Consider the following 16,032-nt stretch of genomic DNA (forward strand, 5'->3'; position numbering starts at 1 on the left):
TGGCACTTTCTCACACTCCCCGGTTGGGGATTGTTCTTGCATGCGTGTAGGCTATCCAGGTGGCTTCCTCTGAATGAGGGACTTAGTAAGCTTTCCATCGCAAAAGAAAGGTGGGACGCACGGCGATATGTTAGCTATCATTGACTGTTGTCAAAGATCTCACCCACACTCCGTACATGTAAGAAACTGTAACCCTTTTTAAGCAAGCCAGCGCTACTGGGGTTGGGTCTATAATGAACGTTATGTGTTCTCAGCTTCACACAGTATTGTTGAACTCAGCGTTCCCCCTGCAAGGGGTGACTTGAAAACACTGCCGTATGCTGTTCTTTGTACAAATCCAACAAGAATATGTTTGACAAAAAAAAAAAAAAAACATTAAAAAATAAAATGTCTTGCAGCAAGAAACATGCACTAGCTCATGCTCTTGCAGGCTAAACCCAAAAAAGCAAACACAAATGTTGCTTTACCTCTTGTCGACCACCAGAGCATGCCAGAGATAAGGGAGTGTCCTTGGTTCGCTCAGACTGAGCTTCAATATCAGCTCCATTGTCCAGCAATATCTCTACAACTCCAACATGTCCAGCAGTGGCAGCCAAGATAAGTGGAGTGAAACCTGTGACAAAAAGAATTATACATTTATATGTGTACTATTTGCATATTAACCAAGAAATACAAAAACTGCTGTTTACAACTTCATCAAATATGGGAGTGGTGTTTATTTCTAGGGCACAATGACTGCCAAAGTTCATTTGAAGACACAAATTTCATGTAAAATCAGTGGTTCAGTGCAAGGTCATTTGGATACAATATTACTTGTTTGATAGAATGTGAGGACTGCAGAGTTATCCAAATTACTTGTTAAAACAAATTCTAAGCAGAGTCAAAAGAAGTATGCACGGTAAAAAAAAATTATATTTATTTATTTTGGATTAAGAGGTGCTAAGTGGTGATCACAGTGCTAGAAATAGGTGAAAGGCAAGTGCACATAAAAAATACACTCATAGCACAGTACAATATATAAAACGCGGTAACAATGAATTCATTATCATTATCATAAAAATGTACACCCAGTCCCACTGATTTTTCATACAAGTATTTTTTAGTACTATATTTTTACCCCTACTACCTATGGTGTACACTCTAATCTACCTGTCAAAATACTGTTGACATAGCAATGAGAGACTAGGGGCATTACATTAATCGCACTGTTTAAGAAAGAACACATTAGATGGTCACCAATTTTATACCTTGCGTTGCCCTGTGTTCTATCAGTTTCTCTTAGATACACACATTTTAATGCACCTCTTGCGTAATCACCCCCGAGCACCTATTCATGAGAAACTTGGCAAATAAATGTCAATCAAATTTTTCGTCCTGTAGAGAACATTCCGATACTGCATAATATCTTTTATATTCAAGGTTAACTGGACAACTGTAAATCAGAAATTGTATCAAACCACCATTATTGTATGAAAATGACCTTCCAAAGCCTTATCCACTTTTTTAATACGGATACATGGGTTACCCTGATCTACTATAAGTACACACATCTCAAACAACTTAACTGCATAATTTATTCACCAGGATGAAAACAGATGCACAAGTTACTACTTGTGTAACAATATATCTGTAAGAGACATTAGTTAGTGATAGATTCATTACCTTAGAATATTCCCCAGGCGTCAGTCTGGATCCGGAAAGTTTTCTGCTTAGCAGTACCCCCGAGTGCCAGTAGGTGGCGCCGTGCGGCTCCTCGCCAGTCACTGGCATCGTGCGCATCGGGACGACGTCACGGAGGCTACTTAGGCGCCTTCCATGCGCGCTGACGTCAGTTCTGTACACAACTTCCCGCGCCAAAACGCAGTGTCTTGCGAGAAACTGACCTTTGGTGGATAAAACTAGGGCCCTAAAAGGGGATGACCTTAACCCTAGTAATCAGTTCGCAGAACGGGGAGGATGGGTGGGGCGGTAAGGAATCTATCACTAACTAATGTCTCTTACAGATATATCGTTACACAAGTAGTAACTTGTGCATCTGAAAGACACGTTAGTGATAGATTCCTTACCTTAAAATAGATACCCCAGCAATACCAACCCCGGTGGAGGGTCTGCGAACAACATTACACCAGAAAGTAACGGAGCACAGAACGGCCAAATAATCAGTCTATCCGACCTGACTGTCAAGGCAGTAGTGCTTGGTAAACGTGTGCATCGAGGCCCAAGGCAGTAGAGGCTGCAGTCGCCCTGGTCACATGGCCACGCAGACCCACAGGAGGCTCCTTCTTGGCCAAGGAGTAACATGCTTTGATGCACAGAACGACCCACCGGGAGATGGTCCGTTTATGCACCGCCCAACATCTTTTGGCGCCCACGTAGCCAACAAAGAGCTGATCATCGACCCAGAACTGCTGTGTACGCTGCAGATAGAATGCAAGCGCACGTTTCCGGTCCAGACGGTGGAGCTGCTCCTCTTCCCGTGAAGGATGCGGAGGCGGAAAAAAGGTGGGCAAAGTGATGGTCAGCCCGAAGTGGAAGGGCGTGACAACCTTTGGCAAGAAAGAAGGACGTGTCCTCAGAACCACCTTGTCCGGATGAACAGAAAGGAAAGAAGGTTTGGAAGAAAGAACCTGGAGCTCACTCACTCTCCTGGCAGAGGTGATAGCTACCAGGAAAGCAGTCTTGAGAGTAAGACAACGTAAGGGACAGTTATGAAGGGGCTCAAAGGGAGCGCACATCAGAAAAGTCAAGACAAGATTCAAGTCCCACTGAGGCATTATGAAGAGCACAGGTGGGAACGTATGCGTAATGCCCTTAAGAAAACGGCTAACAACCGGGGACATAAAAAGAGAAGGCTGATCAGGAAGCCGTAGGAAGGCAGGGATAGCCGAAAGATAACCTTTAAGAGTGCCCAGAGGAGAGCGCTGCTGGGCCAAAGAAAGAAGGAACAGGAGAACCTCAGAAAGAGGGGCAGAAAGGGGATCCACAGTCTTAGCTGTGCACCATGCCACAAATCTGTTCCACCTACAGGCGTACACCATTTTAGTGGAGGGACGCCTGGCTGCCAAGATGACATCACAGACTTCGGGAGGAAGATCAAAAGGTGTCTACTGTCGCCGCACAATCTCCAAGCATGGAGGAGGAGGCTGGACAGGTTCGGGTGGAGGACCGTCCCCTCCTGCTGCGACAGAAGATCCTCCCGAAGAGGCAGACGGATCGGGGGATCGATGCTCATATTGAGTAGCTCACGATACCATACTCTTCGAGCCCAGTCCGGAGCCACAAGAATAACTTGGGCCCGGTCGCGCCTGATCTTCTTCAGCACTCTGGGCAGAAGTGGTATAGGTGGAAAGGCGCACAACAGACCGCAGCTCCACTCGAGACGAAAAGCATCTCCGAGCGAGTGCCGCCTTGGAAATTCCAACTTGCAGAACTGATGACATTGCGCGTTCTCTTCGGTGGCAAATAAATCTAACCAAGGCTCTACCCATCGCAGAAAGAGACCTTGAGCCACGTCCAAGTTCAGACGCCACTCGTGAGCCACCATGCACTGGCGGCTGAGTTCGTCTACCCAGGCGTTCAGAGAACCTACCAGGTATTGAACCACCAAGGTAATGCCTTGATGTCCCAGCCACGTCCAGAGGCACAGAGCCTCCTGACAAAGGGTCCACGACCCAACCCCGCCCTGTTTGTTGCAATACCACATGGCGGTGGTGTTGTCAGTGAAAACCTGCACTACACTTCCCCGGACAGAGGGCAGGAATGCCTTCAGTGCAAGTCGGATCACCCGCAGCTCCAGAAGGTTGATTTGGAGCCGGGACTCCGCCAGAGACCAGAGGCCTCTGATCTCCGCCTCTCCCATGTGGCCTCCCCAGCCCAGGAGGGACGCATCCGTCACTACCATATGCTCCGGTTGGGGAAGGGAGAGGGATATGCCATTGACCCAATCGTGATTCGTGAGCCACCACTGCAATTGCCGTGCAGTGCCCTCTGAGATCTGGACATGATCAGACAGTTTGCCCTGATGCTGCGCCCACTGGAACTTCAGGTCCCACTACAGAGCCCGCATATGCCATCTGGCATGTTGCACCTGCAGGAGGCCATCCGGCCCAGAACCCGGAGGGACATCCTGACTGAAACCCGGGATAGAGGCTGAAAGATCGGAATCATAGCCTGAATATCCCGGACTCGCTGTTCGAGAGGATAAACCTGAAACAACGTCGAATCCAGAACCGCTCCGATGAAAGCGAGCTTCTGAGAGGGACTCAGGTGCGACTTTGGCACATTGATTGAGAACACCAGCAGATGCAGTAGGTCGGCCCTAGTCTGGAGGTGGGAGACAACTGCCTGGGGTGAACCCGCCTTCAACAGCCAGTCGTCGAGGTAGGGGAAGACTGACACCCCTGACCTGCGCAGATGAGCTGCGACCACCGCCATCACCTTCGTGAACACCCGAGGGGTGCTGGTAAGGCCGAAGGGGAGCACGGCAAACTGAAAATGTTCCTGGTCTACCGTGAACCGCAGGTAACGCCAGTGGGCCAGCAGGATAGGAATGTGAAAATAAGCATCCTGCAAGTCCAACGCTTCCATCCAGTCTCCAAGGTTCTGGGCAGAAAGGACCTGAGCCAGAGTCAGCGTCAGCATCTTGAACTTCTTCTGGAGGAAGCGACGGACGTCCCGGAGGTCCAAGATGGGGCGCAGGCCCCCCTTGTCCTTCTTGGGGACCAGGAAGTAGTGGGAATAGCAACCACTCCCTACTTCCTGATCGGGAACGTACTCTATGGTTCCCTTGGGCAGGAGGGCCGTGACTTCCTGACTGAGAAGAGCCAAATGAAATTCTGACATGCGGTGGTACCGAGGTGGCATGGCTGGAGGGGAGGACAGAAAGGGGAGCGAGTAACCTTGGCAGAGTATCTGCAGCACCCACTTGTCCAACTTAATCTTGCGCCAGTGGTGGAGGTGAACCCTGCCACCCACTGGCGTGGGGTGCCCCCTGAAGCTCAGATTAGGAAGGTTTTGAGGCGGAAGCAGCGGGGGTGGAAGTGGACTGCCCCATACGCTGGTTACCAGACCCGCCCCTGCGGAACCCACATCCGCCACCTCGCTGAGGCTGGTTCTGCACAGGCTTGCTGAAAGAGCGCTCCTGGGTACCCCTGCCCTGGCCACGAAAGGAACGAAACCCCGGCGCTGCAGGATTTTTCGAGTAAAGACCCAAAGACTTGGCCGTGGCACGAGAATCTTTAAAGCACTCCAGGGCATTGTCAGCCGTATCACCAAAGAGGCGGGAGCCATCAACGGGAATGTCCATGAGCGAGCTCTGGACATCGGGTGAGAACCCAGTGGAACGCAAAAAGGCGTGGCGCCGCAACGCCACAGACGGGGAAATCGCCCTGCCCAACGAATCAGCGGTGTCCAAACCACACCTGATGGGAAACTTCGCCGCATCCTTGCCCTCCGCAATTTCTGGGGAAAGGACAGCCTGGACCTCCTCAGAGCACTGAGGTAGAACCTCCGCCACCGAATCCCACACAGCGTGGGAGTAACGGTCAAATAAGCAGGCGGTATTAACCGATCTCAACACCAAACTGGCTGAGGAGAACAACCTCTTCCAATATTGGTCCAGCCTCTTAGAGTCCTTGTCCGGCGGAGCCGAGGGAAAGGCACTCTGATGTCGAAGCCTGAATGACCAGGCTCTCAGGTGTGGGGTGAGTGGTCAAGAAGGCGGGATCATCAGGTGCCGGGCGATGACGCCTAGCGACGTTCTTATCCACCTGCGTCCCCAAGGCCGCCACAACCAAGTACCCAAGAGGACTTCGGTAAGGGCCTCATTGAAAGGGAGCAGCGGCTCTGACGACGCAGACGCCGTCTGGAGCACCTCTGTAAGGAGGTTGGTCTTAAGGGCTACCATAGGGAGGTCGAGGTCGAGGTGGAGAGTCTCCGCGGGTCGACGCAGCACCATAGTGTAGGAAGCGCCCTCCTCCATAGTAGGCGGAGGCGAGGCAAACCCCGGGTCAGACACACATCCAGATCACCCCCGTCTTGAAGGTCATCCACCCAATCCTGCTCGGAGTCACACTGCCGCACAAGGGGGTCCTCGTATCCGTCCCATTCCTCATCCGGCTCCAGGGTAGAAGGAGCTGGTTGTGGCGGCAGGACCGGAGCCGGTGAGGGGGCCAGCGGCGCCGGCCAGGGCTGAACCGAAGCCCCATCCCAATGAGGTCGGAACGAAATGGTCCAAGAACCGAGGAAGGGGCGGGATAAACGGCAACCAGTGCGGAGCCTGTGGCGGAGCCAGGGGAGGCGCTGGGGCCGGAGCCAGCAGCCTTGCACCTTGTGGCGCCGGGCGCTGGATCCAGTGGCTCTGGGGCTGGCGCCGGAGGCGGTGCCGCCGGATCAACAGGATCTGGACACGGGGCCGCGGGGCCCGCAGGCGCACCGGCAGGAGCCCGAGGCCTAAACAGGCAATCCAAGGCAGCAATAAACTCTTGCCGCTGTTCAGGAGTCGCCGACGGACCCGGGTAGAGCGGGTAGGCCGCGGGACTCCCAGGATCCAGAGGAGCCGCAGGGGCGGAGCCCCTGTCCCCCACGTCCGCCTCCGGGGAGTGACGGGGGGATGTCAGAGAGCGAACACGCTTCTTCGACTTCTTCTTATGGCGACGCTTACCGGAATCCGAAGGTGAAGACTTAAGAGTTCAAGGAGCGATGGTTGCGGTCCCGCGAACGGCCCCTAGACCTGGAGAGGCGGCGAGAGGAGTGCCGGACCTCCAGCAACTTCCGGCGCCGCTCCCGCAATGCCTTCGGGGCCATGGCACGGCAGTGCCGACAATCCCGGGAGTCGTGGTCGGACTGCAGGCAGTAGAGGCAGACATCATGGGGGTCCGCCATCAACATATTACGGTGGCATGACCCGCAAGACTTAAAGCCGGGCATCCCTATGTGCACCAGGAGACAAAAAGTCTTAAAAAGTCGTCAAAAATTGACTGAGGTACGTGCTCAATCTGAATCTGCGCTTTCGGCGCGTAAAAAGAAAACTGACGTCAGCGCGCATGGGTGGCGCCCAAGTAGCCTCCGTGACGTTGTCCCGGCGCGCACGACGCCAGTGACTGGCGCGGAGCCGCACGGCGCCACCTACTGGCGCGCATGGGTACTGCTAAGCAGAAAACTTTCCGGATCCAGACTGACGCCTGGGGAATATTCTAAGGTAAGGAATCTATCACTAACGTGTCTCTTTCAGATATTTTATTTTCAAAATGCAAATGCAAAAATTTCAGTCTTCAAAAGAGACAAAAAATTAATTTATAAATACAATGCTACAGAATGAATGCCCCAAAAATATTTTTCACATTGGTGAAATGCATTTACCTGATTGCAGATTTTTTTCATTCCCATTCCCTTGCTACAAACAGTTGTTGCACATCCAAAACCGCTTGTAACTATACAAGTGAGTTTAAGAGTGTAGATGGAAAATGTTTTTCAACACCTAACAATTAATGGGTTTTAAGGTGTGCCACGCACTTTGCATAAGGAAAATGTTACTTACCAGTATGCATCTGTTCTTGGCATGTAGAGCTGCAGAACGACATACTTGTGCATAGATCACCATCTGGTGTTGGGCTCGGATGTTAGCAGTCTGTTGTTGTCTTGGAAGAAGTCTTTGTAGTCACGAGATAGGGGACTCCTCCCTTGGACGACGGTGCACATGGGCATCGACTCCATCTTCAGATTGTTTTTCGCCATGATGGGAAATGATGGAGTTTGAAGGAAACAGAAAAGATGTCCATGTGTAATGTATCTAAGTAAGATAACACTGGAACAGATAGAGGTACCGGGGAGGCGGGTGGGTGTATGTCATTCTGCAGCTCTACATACCAAGAACAGATGCATACTGGCAAGTAGCATTTTCCGTTCGAGGCATATGAGCTGCAGAATACATACTTGTGCATAGACTGTATAGCAGTGTTCTCCCTAGCGGTAGTCACCTGTATCTGTTGCAGTGGTCTGAAAAAGTGTTTTAAGAAAAGCCTGGCCTACGGAAGCCTGTTGTTTTGCCTGCACGTCTACACAGTAGTGTTTGGTGACGGTGTGTGGCGTAGACCATGTCGCTGCCTTACAAATGTCATCTAAGGGAATGTTCCCTAAGAATGCCATGGAAGACCCTAGTTTGCGTGTTGAGTGCGCTCTAGGGGGAACTGTTAAAGTGCGTTGTGCTTTCTGGTAGCATATTTGAATACATTGGACTATCCACCTGGCAATTCCAGCTTTGGAGATGGGGTTTCCAATATGAGGTGGCGAGAAAGCTACAAACAGTCGGGTTGTTTTTTTTAAAGGGTTTGGTTCTGTCAATGTAATAAAGTATAGCTCTTTTGACATCAAGTGTGTGAAGAGCTCTCTCTGCTACAGAATCTGGTTTTGGGGAAAAAACTGGCAATTCCACAGATTGATTAAGATGGAAAGCAGAGATTACTTTGGGAAGGAATTTGGGATTTGTTCTGAGAACCACCTTGTTATGATGTATTTGTAAGAATGGTTCTGGTATGGTTAAAGCCTGGATCTCACTTACTCTTCTGAGAGAGGTGATTGCGACTAGAAAAGCTACTTTCGATATAAGTAACTGCAATTCGCATTTGTGTAGAGGTTCAAATGGAGGACCCATGAGCCTAGTAAGGACAATGTTTACTTTCCACACTGGAGAGGGGGGGATTGTGGGAGGAATTATCCTTTTAGGTCCTTCCATGAACGCTTTGATAGCAGGTATCCTAAACAGTGACAAATGTTGTCTGTTTTGAAGGTAAGCGGCAAGGGTAGCAAGATTTAGTCTTATGGATGTATAAGCTAGATTACATCTTGGTAGATGCAGTAAATAGCAAATAATGTTTTGAATTGAACCATCTAGTGGGTCAATGTTGTTGTTATTGCAGTAAATGATAAATCTTTTCCATTTGGCTGCATAGCAAGCTCTCGTAGTAGGGCGTCTAGTCTCTTTAAGAAAGTTCAGACAATCCGGTGGGAGGTTAAGGTAACCGAACTCTAGGACTTCAGGAGCCAGATTGCCAGGTTCAGTTGAGCTGGATCTGGATGCTTTATCTCACCATGGTTCTGTGTGAGAAGTTTTGGGGAGAGCTGCCGTTTTTGGTGTGGAACTACTGAGAGTTCCAGGAGTGTTGTGAACCATGGTTGCCAGGCCCATGTTGGAGAAACTACGATCATCTTGAGAGACTGTTGTTTGAGCTTGCGTACTACTAATGGAATGAGTGGGTGTGGCGGAAAAGCGTACGCAAATCTGCCTGACCAGTTCATCCAATCGCATTGCCCTTGAACAATGGGTGTGGATACCTGGCAGCGAAGGTTGGGCGTTTTGCATTTGCGTGTGTGGCGAACAGATCTATGTGTGGGTGGCCCCACATCTGAAAAAATGGATGAAGAACTTGAGGATGAAGTTCCCATTCGTGTATCTGCTGTGTCTGACGACGGAGCAGATCCGCAATCTGATTGTGTAGTCCTGGAAGATGTTCTACTAGAAGGTGTATCCTCTGTGGGACGGCCCATCTCCATATGTTTTGCGCTAGTTGAGAAAGCTGCAAAGAATGTGGTCCTCCTTGTTTTTGTATGTAATACACTGCTGTCATATTGTCTGTGTGGACAAGGGCAGTTTTGTTGATGAGATGTGTTTGGAATGGTTTTAATGCTAGAAAGATTGTCCTCTGGGGTGCTTAGTACATTAAATCCCACATTGGCATCAGTGTGGGTGTAATGTGCTGAGAAGTTTGATACCAAACTTCTCAGTCTTCATTGTTGCCATTATGGTGCTGTGGAGTTTGTGTTTGACGAGCTCCCAGCACCAGATACTCTTAAATGGCAGCACTGCACTTACCGTGCCCAGGAATAGACCTGGGTACTGTAGGGGCACAGGGCTCCGGCGCCGACACCATTGGCATAGGGCACCCAGCTAGAGGGGTGGCTGATGTATGCCGTATAGGTGGTGGGCATGGCACACAGGGATGTGTGCCATGTCAACTCTTTGTTTTGTCTTGTACCCATACACCCAGCCTGCAAGGGCAGTGTGTGTGTGTAAGGGTACAGGGCCTCTAAGGGTGGCACAATGAGTGCTGCAGCCCTTAGAGGCCTTCCCTGGTCACAAGGCCCTGGGTACCTAGGGTACCATTCACCAGGGGCGGACATGTGGCCTGGGTTTGCCAATTTGGGTTTTGTGTTTTAGGGAAAGAACATGGGCCCTGGGCACCTGATTGGCAGGAGTCCAGGGCACACTCAGACAAAGTACATTCAGCAATTCAGCAAAAAGTGGGGGGGGCATACCATCCAAGAAAGATGGCACTTTCTCACCCCCCCCCCTCCCCCCAAATCAAAGGTGAGGAGACTAACCTTGCCCTATGGAGTCTTCATTGTGTAAGTGGAAGAACCTGAAAAGTCCATCTGCATTGGCATGGGCAGTCCCCGGTCTGTGTTCAACTTCAAAGTCCATTCCCTGTAGGGAGATGGACCACCTTAGTAGTTTTGGATTTTCCCCTTTCATCTGCATTAGCCATCTGAGAGGTCTGTGGTCAGTTTGAACCAGGAAGTGAGTACCAAACAAGTATGGCCTCAACTTCTTCAGGGACCAAACCACAGCAAAGGCCTCCCGCTCAATGGCACTCCAACGATGCTTATAAAAGCAACAGGTTGGTCTTGGCCTTCATCATTGGTCTGGGATAGGACCGCTCCTATCCCTAGCTCAGAGGCATCAGTCTGCTCTATGAACTGCTTGGCATAATCTGGAGCTTTTAGAATTGGTGCTGAGCACATTGCTTCTTTCAGGGTGTCAAAAGCCTTTTGGCAACTAACTGTCCAGTTAACCTTCTTGGGCATCTTCTTGGAGGCGAGTTCTGTGAGGGGGGTCACAATGGACCCATATCCCTTCACAAACCTCCTGTAGTACCCAGCCAAGCCAAGGAATGCCCTGACTTGGGTCTGGGTTGTTGGAGCTATCCAGTCCATGATGGCCTGGTTCTTGGGTTGTAAGGATTGTACTTTGCCTCCACCTACAAGGTGGCCCAAGTACAGCATAGTGCCCTGCCCTATCTGGCATTTGGATGCCTTGATAGTGAGACCTGCATTTTGCAGAGCCTCTAAAACCTTCAAGGTGGATCAGGTGATCCTGCCAGGTGGAGCTAAAGACAGCAATAGCATCAAGATAAGCTGCACTAAAGGATTCCAGCCCAGCCAGGACATGGTTCACCAACCTCTGGAAGGTGGCAGGGGCATTCTTTAGCCCAAAGGGCATTACAGTAAACTGATAATGCCCATCAGGGGTGGAGAATGCGGTCTTTTCTTTTGCTCCTGGGGCCATGCCAATCTGCCAGTACCCTGCAGTTAAGTCAAAGGTACTGAGGAATTGGGCTGCCCCTGATTTATCTATCAGCTCATCTGCTCTTGGAATAGGGTGAGCATCTGTCTTGGTGACAGAGTTGAGCCCTCTATAGTCCACACAGAACCTCATCTCTCTTTTCACCTTGTTGATGAGGTTTGGGGACCAGAACCACTGGGCTAGCCCAGGGGCTCTCAGAGGGTTCAATGACCCCTAACTCCAGCATCTTGCTGACCTCAGCTTTGATGCTTTCCTTGACTTGGTCTGACTGCCGATAGATTTTGTTCTTGACAGGTGCACTGTCACCAGTGTCCACATCATGGGTACACCAGTTTGTCAGACCAGGGGTCAGGGAAAAGAGGCTAGCATACTGTTGCAAGACTTGCTTGCAGTCAGTCTGCTGTTGGGCAGAGAGGGTGTCTGAAAAAATCACACCAGCTACTGACCCATCTTGTGGGCTGTAGGAGAGGAGGTCAGGGAGAGGTACACTCTCTGCTTCCTGTTCCCCATCAGTCACCATCAGCATGGTGATGTCAGCCCTGTCATTGTAGAGCTTAAGGCGGTTCACATGGATGACCATTTTGGGTGTCCTGCTAGTGCCCAGGTCAACTAAATAGGTGACCTCACTCTTTCTTTCTAGGATAGGGTAAGGGCCACTGGCTCCAAAACCCACACCTGTTGCCCAGGTTGAAATTCAACCAGTGCAGCTTTTTGGTCATACAAGTGCTTCTTGAGCTCCTGGCTGGCCTCAAGGTTCTTGGATGCTTTTTCCATGTACTCAGCCATTCTGGACCTTAGGCCAAGCACATAGTCCACTATGTCTTGTTTGGGCTCTTGAAGAGGCCTCTCCCAGCCCTCTTTTACAAGACAAAGTGGTCCCCTTAGAGGATGACCAAACAGAAGTTCAAAGGGTGAGAAACCTACTCCCTTCTGTGGTACTTCCCTGTAAGCGAAAAGCAGGCATGGTAACAGGACATCCCATCTCCTTTTGAGTTTTTCAGGGAGACCCATGATCATACCTTTCAATGTCTTGTAGAATCTCTCAACAAGGCCATTGGGTTGTGGTCGGTAGGGGGTAGTATACTTGTACTGCACTCCACACTCCTTCCACACGTGTGTCAGGTAAGCAGACATGAAGTTGGAACCTCTGTCTGAAACCACCTCCTTAGGAAACCCTACCCTGGTGAAGACACCCAGGAGGGCCTTGGCTACTGCAGGAGCTGTAGTAGTCCTAAGTGGAATTGCTTCAGGGTACCTAGTAGCATGATCCACTACTACTAGAATAAATTTGTTCCCTGAGGCTGTGGGAGGTTCAAGTGGACCCACAATGTCCACTCCTACCCTTTCAAAGGGTACCCCCACCACTGGTAGTGGGATGAGTGGGGTCTTTGGGTGGCCACCTGTCTTGCCACTGGCTTGACAGGTAACACAGGAGCTGACAAACTCCTTCACCTTTTGGTGCATCTGGGGCCAGTAAAAGTGACTCACTAGCCTTTCCCACGTTTTGGATTGCCCCAGATATCCAGCTAGGGGGATGTCATGAGCCAAAGTTAGGAGGAACTCCCTGTATTTCTGTGGCACTACCACCCTCCTGGTGGCTCCAGGAGTGAGGTTTCTTGCCTCAGTATATTGTAATTCCTCTTCCCAATAAGCTCTGTGGGTACCACTGACATCTCCCTTTGCTTCTGAAACAGCTTGCTGCCTCAGGCTTTCAAGAGTGGGACAGTCTCGCTGACCCTGGCACAGCTCTTCCCTAGAGGGTCCCCCTGGGCCCAAGAGTTCAACCTGGTAAGGGTCAAAGCTCCATGGACTCAGTTCCCTCAGGTGTATCCAAATCCTCTCCCTGTGGAGAGGGGTTCTGAATGTTTTGCTGTACAGAAGCTGGTTCCCCAGTCTTCTTACCTTTTCTCTTGGTTGGTTGGGCCATTATTTCAGGCTCCAGACCTACTTTTTCACCCTTCCTCTTGCTCTGGTTTGCACACACACCAATTCAGGGATGCCCAGCATGGCTGCATGGGCCTTTAGCTCAACCTCAGCCCAGGCTGAGGTTTCCAGATCATTTCCAAGCAGACATGCAGCTGGCAACTTTGGAGAGACCACTACCTGTTTCAGGCCAGTAACCCCCCCCCCCCCAGCCTAATGTCACCATGGCCATGGGATGACTAGTGGTGACACTGTCAGCGTTGGTGACTGGGTAGGACTTCCCAATCAAATATTGCTCAGGGGAAATCAGTGTGTCTTTCACCATAGTGACACTAGTACCTGTATCCGTCAGAGCTTCTACCATAGTTCCATTCACCCAGGGGTACTGTAAATATTTCTTTAAGTTGGGTGGCCACACAGCTACAGTGGCAAACTCCACTTCTCCCAGGGAGACTAGGCTTGCTTCACTGTGTTCCCAGAACCACATCAAAACCAGGCCGAAAGTGGGGGGCTAAACATACAAAAAAGGCACTTTCTCACACCTTTACATACATGGGCACTCAGAAAAGGCCTCCCAGTAACCATTGTATTCACTGGGCTATGTGAGGGGAAAAGACAACATTGAGGGATGCACTGTCCACACTTGGGACCATTAGCCCACTTCCGCAAGTTACACCACTCAAGTTTTATCTTTGTGAGAAAAGTCACTATGCCACAGTCTAACCCGTCCCGCCCCCTCCCCCCTACCCCCCCCTTCCAATCCCCATCACATATCACTTGTGGAGAGGGGTTCAGGGGCCCTGTATGTATAGATTTTGCAGCTTCCATCATGTCAAAATGTTAGCAACGTTTTAATCGTTTTTTAGAAACATGAATTTTAGACTAAATTAACAAAATTGTGTTCAAATATTATGTGCATTTGTTGTGTAGGGTAACATTGGGGACCTGAATGATTAAGGTGAACAACAAAGCATGTATAGCTCTGCAAATTCTCAAATGCACAAACATACAAAATAGAAGTGTACTAAGATGTAAGGAGTAACACTTTCGTTGGGAACCAAATTTACTTTATGCTCGGACTTCAAGTAAGTAAAACAGAGCAAACTAAATCACACTAAACAGCTAATTGTTCTGCTGATTTTGCTAGTATGAATCATTTAAGTGGTACATGCATACAGTATACATTCTGTTTTAAAATTTACTTTCATGTCAATGAGCTAAACGGAGCAAAGAATAGCTCAGCAATTCAGCATTCTCCCACCTTTTTTATCGCGATGCTCTATATTTGCGCCTCGTTCCAAAAGAGTTTGCACTAATTCCTCATGGCCACCTGCACAGGCAAGAGTCAACGCTGTGTCATGATTACTCTCCGTCTACCATGGATAAAACAAAAGCACAACTGTGAATAACGTGCATTGTACACAAGTACTGTCAATTCATTTTGAAAAGAGACTGGCAAAGACTTTACTGATAAAACTTTACACAATCATGCTTTCAAGTAAACATTCTACTAAGGAGGGGAATAAAATGAACTATAATAGTTTGGGCCCTAGCACCAGAATACTTTTTGAAGACTGAAATAGCAGACATACAGCGAGATGACAGGGAAAACAATTACTAGGGGAAAGCCGGGGTTGTTTTCACCACAGTTATCCAAATTATGAGCTGAATTCACTCAAATGGTTGCCAAGTACACACATGGGACTAGGCATGCTATATTTTAAAGCATGTTAGATTTGATGGGTAAATTAACAAATTACAGAGCCCCATTAGTAAATGTTGCACAGAAAAATGCTTTACTTACCTGCAAAATAGTTGTAAAATTTGATGTTCTTCTAGATTCACATGCAGTTAATTATTCCATGATTTATTATCTTCTGCATAATTATATCTTGCTTTTCAATTTTTACTTTGGGCGTCAACTGCAGACTGAGTCACAATAGCTCTAGAGAGCATCAAACTGTAAAACCATTGATACTGGGTAGTAATCAGTTTTTTCGCAGTGTGAACTTCACCTGGATTCATATGCTGCACACAGCATCCCTGTGGAGGAGGATTAGAAGAGTAAGTAGTGGCAAACAAATGTCTTAATACTATCAGACACTTGAGCCTCCTTTTAAGACTATGTCATCAGAATAGTGTTTGGTAAAAGTATGCCTTTATGACCAAATGGTTACTGTACATTAAGTGTTAAGTGAACCATTAATCATGAACGCAAGGGAAAAGTTGGTAGCCCAGATTCCTGAATCGTCGTTCCTCACCGCCATCCAGCCCAAGGGACTAAGACCTGAAGTTCAAAAGTTGACCCCAAGTCTGCTGGACCCGGGAGAGTCGTCCAAGTGCAGCTAGGTCGCCCAGAAGGCTAGTTACTGTCAAAAGGAGAGAACTGCTACACACCTATACCGGGCGACTGGACTGCTGCTAAGCTTGAGAGGAATTCAAGGGACGTCAACCCCCATGGCTAAGATCTCCTCGCCAAGATCCTCACCAAGCCTGTGGACCTAGAAGTAGTCCAAGGAAAACCCTAGTCAACTGCACAGCATCTCTCAGCATCCTTGAGAATCTTCAACATGCTGTATCCCCTGCTTCAGGACCACTCAATAGACGTCAATGGCAAGGTCCCACTGATGCTGGAACTGTACTGGAGACTGCTTTTCTAGATGAGGTAACTGTTTCTGTGGACCTTGTTAGTTCCTGACTGGCTCCCTTCTGGAGTTAGTCACCCAAGTTAATTAGGTAGAGTGCATTGA

The 16,032-nt window shown here is 49.2% G+C and overlaps 1 protein-coding gene across 12 annotated transcripts in view; it reads right to left on the minus strand.

The window, feature by feature from the left end:
- The window catches only part of ANKRD17 (ankyrin repeat domain 17), a 1,008,651-nt gene that overhangs the window by 560,305 nt on the left and 432,314 nt on the right, over positions 1-16,032 (minus strand). For all 12 annotated transcript variants that reach the window (XM_085636371.1, XM_085636340.1, XM_085636333.1 and 9 more), the window contains 2 exons: positions 14,544-14,655; positions 468-613 (listed from right to left, as the gene is read on the minus strand). In XM_085636371.1, the coding sequence (XP_085492497.1) occupies positions 468-613; positions 14,544-14,655 (258 nt within the window). The remainder of the gene's footprint in view (positions 1-467; positions 614-14,543; positions 14,656-16,032) is intronic.

This window comes from Triturus cristatus, chromosome 2_1 (assembly GCF_964204655.1).
Source record: "Triturus cristatus chromosome 2_1, aTriCri1.1, whole genome shotgun sequence".
Lineage (NCBI taxonomy): Eukaryota > Metazoa > Chordata > Amphibia > Caudata > Salamandridae > Triturus > Triturus cristatus.